General features: G+C 34.1%; 1 protein-coding gene across 1 annotated transcript; it reads left to right on the top strand.

The window, feature by feature from the left end:
* Positions 1-4,169: 4,169 nt before the first annotated feature.
* Positions 4,170-6,360, top strand: LOC143634108 (mitogen-activated protein kinase homolog NTF3-like). The gene is made up of 3 exons (XM_077102274.1): positions 4,170-4,177; positions 4,438-4,864; positions 5,566-6,360. Exons 2-3 carry the CDS (start codon positions 4,442-4,444, stop codon positions 6,280-6,282), a joined length of 1,140 nt encoding a protein of 379 aa, XP_076958389.1. The 5' UTR covers positions 4,170-4,177; positions 4,438-4,441; the 3' UTR covers positions 6,283-6,360.
* Positions 6,361-11,820: the final 5,460 nt, after the last annotated feature.

Raw genomic sequence — 11,820 nt, 5'->3', positions numbered from 1 at the left:
TATAAGTCGCTTTTATGTAATAATATTATATAACTTGTGTATACGCTTTTAATAGAATACAATTTTAATAATATTGTTGTATGCATAGTGCTTGCATTTTAAAAACCATGTTTATCTTGTTTTTGTCTTCAAACATAAGGAAAAACTAAAATTTTAAAATAATACGTTTCTTATTATATATTTAAAAAAAAGTTATTTTCTATTGATTATATTTAGTAATGAGATTGCAAGCAAGTGAAGAGTCTTAAATACATCAAAGTTTGCCCATATATATCCGTGTGTAAAAAGGAAATCATCCATTGCCACACACTAGTACGTAATCGACAAAGTGAAGGTGCACATTCAAACCAATTCGGATATGAAGGTTTCTAATCTCAAACCAATTCGGATATGAAGGTTTCTAATCCGATATGAAATCAATTTTGAAACAGGTCTGAGTGAAATCGGTTTCATTCTGATCCAAATCTTCAGTTAGAAATCGGTTTGAAACCAGTTAAAACTGAATTGATCTGGATTTTTCCCACTTATAAACCGGTTTTAAAACATATATGTTTTTGACTAAACCAATTTTGACTTTGTTTAACTTGATCTGAACAACTAAACTGATTTAAAAAGTGACCTGGTTTGCCCCCAAGTAGAGTGTCTCGTGTTTGTATCTTATTTGCTATAATGTAACTTTAATTTATTTTTCAGTAAATTATATGATTCAATTTATAATTTTGTGAAAATTGTATGTTGTATATTCATCAATTTAATTAAAAAATTACATGCGTAGAAGCCAATATAATATGTTTTGGTGATCATAAACAAATATTCAATGAGGTTTGAAAGTAACCAATGGGGTGAGGTGTTTACCCTTGTTGATTCCTTTTTAGGTTTTCCTAATTTTTTAAACACAACCTTTTTAGACAATGTTATGCTTAAAATAAAAGGATGAACCACAAAATTGAGTAGTTTATTCTTTTTATTTGGCTATAGTTTTGCCATACTTTTTTTAACAATAAATTCGTGTTTTCCTAAACGTCAATATTATGCATATAACATACATTAACATAGATGTTGTGTAATTATTAACATGCGCATAATTTTTTTTATAAATTGCGTAATATTGTTGTGCAACTATTTATATATCGCGTATAATTAGTTCTATGTGTTGCATATTTTTTAACTTTATATGGGATTATGTCGCTACAAACATTATCCATCACTTGTCGTTTTCCGGTGCCTTTTGTATGCTTTATAGATTAACAATCACTTTTATATTAACTCACTCCATATATGTATAGTCTACGTATATAGACGTGTGATTTCATCTCTTTGCTTAACCTTATGTTTTCTTCCTTCAACCTCTATGTTTTCTCTTATAGTCTTATGCACATTATATCTTCCTTGTTGCATCCTATGACATACTCGGCTAATTACTATATCTTTTCTCACAAGATATAAATAAACTTCAATCGTCTTAAGTAAGATGGCATTAGCATAAGAGAGGATTTGAATTAAGGATTATGTATCCTATGTTGCATCCTTTGACATCTTTGCTTGTAACACGTTGTTTTGACAGGTTTTAACTTTAACCCTACAAAACATCAAAACAAAATACAACTAACATAATTCAAGATAACAATGATTCAATATTAAAATGATTAAGGTGATGACTGATGAGGTCTCCGGTAGCCTACCAACTCGTCTCTAAAGAGCACGAAGATTTCATTTACCTTTCGTATTTGATAATCGGTCACCTAGAAATATACATACAGCGTTAGCTAAAAGGATAAGTGAGTACACGGTTTACTACTAAAAGGTTTAAACTTTTGAAAATAACGCTCTAGAAAAGTTTTAGTTTGGAAGAGCATGGTTGACCATGGTCGAAACTTGATGATGCATTGACCATTTCCTTAACCGAAAAGGCATATCATATCTATTTGTGGATGGAACGTGTTTCAAAAATATGACTCTTCAAAACATGTAACATATATCGAGTTTCGATCATTTTGGTATGATACCACCTACATTTATAATAGGTATATCTCGTATTCATAATTTTACCAAACTTATATCCAAATATATTTTTGAAACAATGATGAAATCGGTACCGTACTCATATAAATTAAATAATAAATAGTAATACAATTCAAAATATATCGTATTACATATTTTGAAAATTCAGTGAGTAAACTCGCATTGCCAAACATCACCTAAATTCACTATACCGTCATTTCAACATGGACCTATGTTTAAATGGTTTGATAACATTTCTTACACCATTAATGCTTATTAGAGGTGTTATAACACAATTTCATCCAAATGCTCGAAAAACCAAAGATTCAATCTTCACAATAATTAGATTCTCCTTGCTTGGGCCTTGCTATTCGTCAACTCTCATCAAGAACACCCTCACACTAATTTCACATTTTAGTGGCCAAAGTTATAAATTATATATATATATATAGGCTAGTTATAAAATAAAAACTCACTTAAGTTGTGAAAACTATAGAAACACATTCTCAACCACATGTTTTTAATTAATGTTTAAATCTTGTAGTTCACAATTAAAGTGAATAAAAAATGTAAATATAAATATAACTTTTTATCTCTCCTGAAAACATATATAAAAATTAGTTAAAAAATGTTAAAAAATAGCAAAACATTTTTTTTTGATGTTTCGATGTTTTGTATTAAATGTTACAACATATATTACATGTAACAAAAAAAAACGATGTTACATAGGGTTTTCGCGGGTTTTCACAACTCAAATGGGTTTTCATTTTAACCTTACCCTATATATATATATATATATGATACAAATTAAATTAGCATGCTAACCGTGAGAATCACATAGTGTATTATATATATACAACATAGTGTAATTATGGTGTAGATACAATGTAATTACATAATTACACTACACTTGTATATATAATTACACTATTTGATTTTCATGTTTAGCACAATTTTTTAGTTTGTACGTTAACTTTCCCTTATATATATGTGTGTGTGTGTATTATTTTAATATTTTAAATGGATTTATGGAGATTTGTTATGAAAAAATTAGGTGGAAGTCCGCAACCACAAACCCCGCCCATGGACTTGTCCTACAAACCACATCCATAACAATGGGGTTTGCCACCACTTTGTTCGCTTGATGCCACATGGAACTTGTCCTTGAAATTTGTAGCCTATTATGGATGCTTTAACCTGGATTTAGGCTTCCTATCCTCAAAGTCTATATGGAGATGATTGAATTATATAATTACGTAAAAAAAAATAAGAATTTTAGGACCCCTCTAGAACATGGTCCATTTGAGATCGCCCGCCCCTAGTCCCCTACACACCCTTATGATAAGCAAATAAATGGATTAGATGGGACAATTCCTTAACACACAAAAATCGACAACAGATGACCCGTTTAACTAAACATTTTCAGTTGTTTGACTCAAGATTGATTAGGGCCCGCTTAAAATAAAGCCATACGAATTTATGTTAGGTCTTGTATCATACAAAAATTACAATTTTTGAAACACGTGTGGACCAAATATAAACCCAATATCCCCGAAACGTGTCTACACTTTCTTTCTACTTTTAGTCCTTAATATTCCAACTTTCAACAAACAACCCCAAACTTTCACCCTTCCAACTTCACCCACAAACCACTTATTTATTTTACATTATCTCCAACCCAAGATTGAATACTTCAATACCCTAGTATTAAAAGTTACACATGATTTGTTGGCTTGGATATTTTAGCCTTTGGTAAAGAAATCTGAGTGTGACGGATGTTTATTATTCTTTTAATAATAATAATAATAATAATAATAATAATAATATGACAATAATAATATAGTATATATTTCATCTTCCATCCCTATTCTTTTCACTGGTCCATCAACACACTGCCCATGCGGCTTCTGATTGCAACCAGATAACGAATCAAACTATAATCATAATCCTCGTGTATTCATAGATCCAATAGATCTATCTCTTTCTTGTTCCTTTAGTTATAGCTTCAATTTCACTTCTTATTATCCTCTGTTTTCCATGGGTTGAATTGCAAGATCAGATCTTCCGATCATCTGAAATCCATGAATTGAGGTGATGTTTGCGTGTAAATATGCTTGAATCGAATTGGGTTTTTGGTTTTCAGCTGTGAATTGATTGGAGACTGATCAATTTCAAGGTTAGATTTTTAATTTCAATTTTCTTGATTTCTTTGCTTCTATATAGGGTAATTTGATTTGTGAATCAATATATGTTTAGAATTAATCTGTTCCAAGGGTAAAATTGGGAATCTTGTTGAAATTGAACAATCTTGGATAAAAAAGATTGTTTTTTATGATTTCATGACTAATTTTTTGTTAATTGTTGTGAATTCTTGATCTTGATGAAACTAAAAGTCAATGATTTCAAGTTGACCTTCATGTCATTATCTTTATGTAGAAAAATGGCAACTCCAGTTGAGCCACCAAATGGGATTAAATCAGAAGGAAAACATTACTTTTCAATGTGGAAAGCGTTGTTCGAAATCGACACGAAATACGTGCCCATCAAGCCCATCGGTCGAGGCGCGTATGGGATTGTTTGTTCTTCGGTTAACCGAGAGACAAATGAAAAGGTAGCGATTAAAAAAATACACAACGCGTTTGATAACCGAATTGATGCTTTGAGAACCTTGCGTGAACTTAAGCTTCTTCGGTATTTGCGGCACGATAATGTTATCCGTTTGAAAGATGTCATGGTCCCGATCCATAGAAGAAGTTTTAAAGATGTTTATTTGGTTTATGAGCTTATGGATACTGATCTGCATCAGATTATTAAGTCGTCACAAGCTCTTACAAATGATCACTGCCAGTATTTCCTCTTCCAGGTATAATTGAATTGCATATACAGAATTAGGGGCGTTTGGATGTTTGTTTTACTAAAACATATTATAGAGTTTAGATATTTGAATTTGCTTCTACTGTTTGAAATTTACAGTATGATAATTAATCTGGTGTTTGGCAAATTCTAATTGTATGTTGAATTAGTAGTTGAAATGAGCAAACAGATTTTATCCTTTTGTGAAATGAGATTAAAAATATTCAAAATTGTAAGAAGGGATAAACAGAATTTGTGATCCAAACATCCCCTTAAGTCTTTTAACTTATATGTGTATCACTAGGGGTGCTAACTTCCGACACCACACGAAAAGATGACACGAACCTAACACGAAATTCACAGGTTCCGGTGAAACCCATGAACCCTTTTAGCTAAAAAGGACGTGTTCATGTCAACCCAATGGGTTCATGGTTAAGACTCGTTTAACCCATTTTTGTTTAATATGCATTTGTATTTCTGTTTTAAAAATGTAAATTTGAAGTATTAATATGTGAAAGCAATAAAGATATAATTTTTTTTGGGTCAAACGGGTCGTCTCCGTGAAGATGTGTGTCGTGTTTGGATTCCTGTTCTTTCTGGTTCATGTCGGGCTGGACTTGCCAATCCGCAAAAACGACCTGTTTAGCACCCCTATGTATCAATGTATGCACATTACGGGTCTATTTATACATGATGGTTTTTTTTTGTTAGCTGCTACGAGGCTTGAAGTATTTGCACTCAATAAACATCCTGCATCGTGACTTGAAGCCCGGAAATTTGCTTATCAATGCAAATTGCGACTTAAAAATATGTGATTTTGGGCTGGCCCGCACAAACACGGGTAAAGACCAGTTCATGACCGAGTACGTGGTGACCCGTTGGTACCGGGCCCCAGAACTCCTCTTATGCTGTGACAACTATGACACCTCAATCGACGTGTGGTCTGTCGGGTGCATCTTTGCTGAACTTCTTGGCAGAAAACCGCTCTTTCCAGGAACCGAATGTCTCAACCAACTGAAGCTGATAGTCAACATACTCGGAAGTCAAAGGGAAGAAAATATCGAGTTTATTGATAACCCGAAAGCAAGAAACTTTATAAAGTCGCTTCCTTATTCGCCCGGGACTTCGTTTTCAAGACTGTATCCGCATGCGCATCCGTTAGCGATTGATCTGCTGCAGAAGATGTTGGTTTTTGATCCTTCAAAGAGGATTAGTGTGTTTGATGCGCTTCGGCACCCGTATATGTCTCAACTTCATGACCCGAATATGGACCCACCGGGTCAAGTACCGGTGGATCTCGATATAGATGAAGATTGGGGGGAGGAGATGATAAGAGAGATGATGTGGAAGGAGATGGTTTATTATCATCCTGAAGCTGTTGCTGCTGCTAATGCTAATGCTAATGCTAATGCAGAGGTTCTGTTGTGAGTTGTTATGAATGTAATAACTAATAAGCATGGATGTAGTAATGCATTGTTAGTTTGTGCTGTTAAATGCATTATGAATCTGGACCGCTTTTATGTAAATATGTTATGTGTGTGTGTGGTTTTCTTTACCAAGATTTCTTCTTGGTTTAAAAGTTAAAACCAAATAGGGCCGTCTGGGATGGGGGACATGGACGACCGATTAGGCCCGATCATCCTGGAGGCCCGAAAATTAATTTATATATATATATTTAAAAAAAAAACTATATCAGGTCTAATCAAAAGTTTTGTTTAAACAATACAATAAGTCAGGCCCAAAATCCAAATCATATACAATACTCGATTATTTTTAATATGTGAGTTATCAGATTTATGTTTTGCTTAAGACCTGAATTTATACTTGTCTTCGGCCCGAAAATTTTTAGCGACTCTCGGAGCCAGCTCTGAAACCAAACTTTAATGGGCTTATTTATCAATGTCACTAGGTGGGCTCACTTGTTAGCATTGACCAGTTTCACACTAGCCCATGAACAGGCCCAAAGTGGCCGATGATTAATTAGTTGAATACTTGAGTTGAATCTATAAATGAGTTCCAAAACTAGAGTGATAAATCACAAAACTTGTCGTTTTTATTAAAAGAGTTTATAAAAGTTTTGATATAAATTCTTTTTCATATATACACAATAGTTTTAGCATGTCACTAAATCAATAACATATATAATTAATTATATATAATTGAAAATTTTTACCAACAATATAAAGTAAAATAGTTTTATATTGATAATACTATGAACATTACTAATAACTAGTAATTTACCCGCACGTTGTGCGGGTTTCGGGAGTTAAGGCGTTAACTCGACGTGAATTCGGTCAGTTTCGGTTACATTCATTACACTACCAGAACATAAAACAAAAACCAAAAAAAATATATAAAAATCGAAGATGACCAATGGGGTGATGTCGGTAAGTAAAACTCTGGCGTTGGTAGAACTCAAGCATTATCGGTCCCTTGCGTTGAAGCGGTGAGTCTATGCAAATTTGGTCGGTTTCCGTCATGTGCATTACGCTTTTGGTTACATTTGCTACAGTGACGGAACAAAAGCAAACAAAGAAACACAGACAATATAAATATTGAGGCAGGCCAATAAGGTGGTGTCAGTCAGTAAAATCAGGTGTTGGTAAAACCCGAGCAATGTCGGTCCCGGACGTTGAGACGGGTGAGTCGATTTCCATGATGTTCATTACGATACCATAACTAAAAAAAAGTTTGTTTGGTTACGTTCGTTACGATACCAAAAGTAAAAACAAAAATACATATATATAAATTGAGGTGAGCCAATGAGATGACATCGGTCGATAAAACCTAGACATTGGTCAAAGTCATGAGTTGAGGTAATGAGTCTATGCAAAGTTGGTCAGTTTCCAGCATATTCGTTACGCTTTTGGTTACATTTGTTACGGTGACTACACAAAAACAAACAATATAAATATTGATGCGGGCCTATAAGGTGGTGTCGGTCAGTAAAATCGGATGTTGGTAAAACCCGAGCAAGGCGGGTGAGTGTACGTGAATTTGGTCGATTTCCATGATGTTTGTTACGGTACCATAACTAAAAAAATAGATATAAATTGAGGTGGACCAATTTGGTGACGTTGGTCAAACTCAGGAGTTGAGGCGGTGAGTCTACGCAAATTCGGTCGGTTCCGTCACTCATTACGACACCGAAAGTTAAATAAAATAGTTCGGTCGATTAACGTTACGTTTCGGTCGGTTCCGTCACATTCATTACGGTACCAAAACTAAAACAAAAGAGTTCAGTCAGTTAGCGTTACGTAAAAAACAAAACAAAACAAAATGGCCTACCAAAATTAAAACAAAACAAAAAAAAAAAAAAAAAAAAAGGCTGGCGCCACATTAAAACAGTTTGATCATAACAAATGAAAAGACTAACTAAAGAAAAAGCTTTGTCTTAGCCAAGGGTCAAACCCGGGAGGAAGTCAAGGAAAGACCATTTAACAACCTAACCAAAGCCAATGGACCAAAAGTAGTTAGTTGTTATACTTTTACAAATATCTAATATATATAAAACTTCTGGAACCTACTTTGTGGCACCAAAAGTCTCTTTTACTATATATAGATAATAGTTAGTATCTAACTATACTATTAACGCAAAACAAGTTGTCCACATGTCATTTAACTAAGCACTCCACATAGGATGTCAAGTAGATGACATGTCACAATTTCCTATTATATCAATATCATAGCATATGACCCCTAAGGCTTTATAAAAGCACTCCATATAGGATGTCAAGTAGATACCATGTCACCATTTTCTATTATATCATACATGACCCCTAAGGCTTTATAAAATTTTGAAAAACAAATTATTGTATGATTCAGGTTTCGAGCCCAAGACCTCATGTTTCAAACCAAATGTGCTTACTAACCCTAATAAAGTGGTAATTGTGTTAGAATTTTTGACTTAACATATATAAATGTAACTTCTCTTCAAGTATAAAATCAAAATTATACTTAATTGTTAACATTTCCATAATATTCATAATATCACATTGTATTATCATATCTTTTTAACATAACCATTTAAGATTGTTCATCATTTCTCTTTTTATTTTAAAATATAATATATTTTTATTTATTTTCTTTTACAACCAAACCTTTGTATTTATAAATTTAGTTTTTGTGACAACATTTTGTTATAAATATCATCTTTAAATACACAATATTTAATATTACAATATCGGTATAAATATTTTATTTTTAAAATAAATTTAACACCAACGTTTTGATTTCACTTTAAAATTATATTTTTATCCGTGTGAAACATGGGCTCTAATCTAGTTATAAATGAAGAAAGATGCAGAGAAAGAATAAGGACCGACTTCAATATTTTTTATTTTTGGTCAAATAATGTAAGATTCCTTACTACTATTTTATTAAGAAAGACAGAATTACAAATTTTGTCCTTTAAAATAAGACGAATTACGGTTCGTGTCCTTTTCTAAGTTTCCTTGCAGGCGGTGTACTTTAAACTTTTTTTTCCTACAAGTTTTGTCCTTTACGCTAACTGGGTTAGAAAAAGTCAGTTAAATACCCTCACGTGAGACGCATGTGAGGGCATTTTTGTCATTTCGTATGTACCTGCAACTAAGCCCTCTGTATCACTCTTCCCCCTCCCTCTCAATCGAATCAATTCCCGGCGATTAAAAACCTTAAACCCTCGTGTCCGACGCGACTCAATTAGGGCTTCAATCAATTGCACATCATTCTCAGAACTTAAACACGTAAGATGGATGATCCTCCTCATCCTCGATTCTACATTCGTGAAGCTGATGAACAATCAAATGCTGATGCGTTTTATGGTAAGTTAAAACTTTAGGGTTTATAATTGGGTTTATTTAACTAACAGCTGTTTAATCTTGTTTGTATAGTAAATAATCCACATTTGTTCACGATCAAGATGCACCATGGTGGCAGTTTCACTAAATTTCCTGGACGGGTTTATAACAGAGCCGTTGTCCATTTTGTTGACATGCTAGATATTGACAAGTTTTCAGTTCACGAGCTTGATCGAATCTTGCTTGAATTATCCTATCCTACAGATAAGGTTAGATTCTACCATTATGTAGTACCGGGTTCAGAATTGGATTGGGGGCTTAGAGCTTTGGGAAGTGATGATGATGTTAGGGGATTTGCTAAGTATATTGGAGCTTTTAATCAGTTAATGAATGTGTATGTTGAGCATGAGTTCACCTCTGTACACACATACTTCTGCTCAACCTCAAAGTTTACCATTGAAGAGATAACAAATGAGGAGTTTCTTGCAAGCAAGGTCGTACTAGATAAAGCAAACTCAGTTAAGAAAATGTTGTTGTTGGAATGGCAAGATAGCACAAATGAGGTAGTTGTGGAACAAGACAAACAGGATGCAAATGTGAATGTTCAAGAAGAGAATAATGTTGGTGTTGTTGAACAACAAGACCAGATTGATATATGTCATGAGGATCCAGAATTTGACCCTATGTTTGGAGAGGATGCTTTTGGTGTGCAACCTACAAATGAGGTGGAGATTGATTACAATGGTGATGTAGATGGAGGTGGGGATGGAGGTGGATATGGTGTGCAGCCTACAAATGAGGTGGATATGGATTACAATGGAGGTGGGGATGGAGGTGGGGATGAAGATAGTGAAGATTCTTCAATTTCAGATGAAGAAAGTGGAGATGAGTCTTCAAGTTCAGATGAAAGTGGAACTGATGATAGTAGGGATTCTAACTATGAAAGGTGTCATCTTTGGGTATCATCTTTGGGTATCTAAGATCCCACCAGAAACATGGTCAATGTCACACTTCTCTGGTAAGTTTTTAATTTTGTATCCTTTATTCTCTCATAACTTTCAAGTTTTGTCCTTTATCTGTTGTGTTTTGTTATAATAGGTAGAGCAATGTCTGATGTGTTGACCAACAACATGTGTGAATGTTTCAATTCAAAGCTGGTAGATGGAAGGGACAAGCCTATTATCACATTGCTGGAATACATCAGAGAATATGTGATGAGGAAGATTGTTACTGTGTTGAAGGTAATTGATAGGTCATCAGGGTTACTAACACCATATGCTACACAAATTATGGAGTCAGTGAAGAAGGAAGCAAGCAGGTGAGTTGTATGTGAATATTTACTTGTCTTGTAAATGATGTGAATGGTTTACATATTTGGATGATAGGTACTCTGTGCATTGGAACGGTGAGGATCATTATCAGGTAACAGGTCCATATGGTGATCAGTGTGTAGTGAACATGAGCACAAGTACATGTGCATGTAGGAGATGGGAGATAACTGGGATACCTTGTAGACATGTGGTGGCATGTATTTGGGTGAAGGGTGCACATGACAGATCTGTTGGCAGGCCAGAAACATTTGTCAAACCAATTTACACAATGGATAGGTGGAAGGCAGTGTATAGCTACAAGGTGTATCCCATCAATGGTATGAGTATGTGGCCCACATCACAAGTCCCAATCCAGATCACAGCTCCTAAATTAAAAAAGCAAACTGGAAGGCCAAAGAAATCAAGGAAAAAGTCAGCAGTGGAAAGGGAAGATGGTGGTTCAAGGAAAAAGTCAAAGGTTGATGCAAAGGGTAAGGGAAAGGCTGTGGAGGGTGAAGGCCAGAAAGTGAAGGCAGTGAGAAAGACAAAGCCAAAAGGATCAAACACTTGTGGGACATGTGGTCAAAAGGGTCACAACAAGAGATCATGCATGAAAAATTTTGCAGATTAATGTGCCTACTGTTTGACTGTTTTTGTAGTTTTTATGACTTTATGGTATGGATATTTTTATGACTGTCTTTGCAGATTAAGTTGTTAGACTTTTTTTGAAGTTTTTCATGGTATGGATGTATTAAGTTGTTGTCTGGACTTATTTTAAGTTTTTCAAACACTTGTATGGATGTATTAAGTTGTTATGGATGTATTAAGTTTTTCATGTTTTTGAAGTTTTTCCTGGTATGGTAATGGTTGTGCAT

The sequence above is a fragment of the Bidens hawaiensis genome, unplaced genomic scaffold (assembly GCF_021521415.1).
Source record: "Bidens hawaiensis isolate Kalapana, Puna unplaced genomic scaffold, B.hawaiensis_p1.1 tig00006990_1, whole genome shotgun sequence".
Lineage (NCBI taxonomy): Eukaryota > Viridiplantae > Streptophyta > Magnoliopsida > Asterales > Asteraceae > Bidens > Bidens hawaiensis.
Note: the sequence above shows the minus strand (reverse complement) of the source record. Positions and strands in the feature narration are given on the sequence as shown.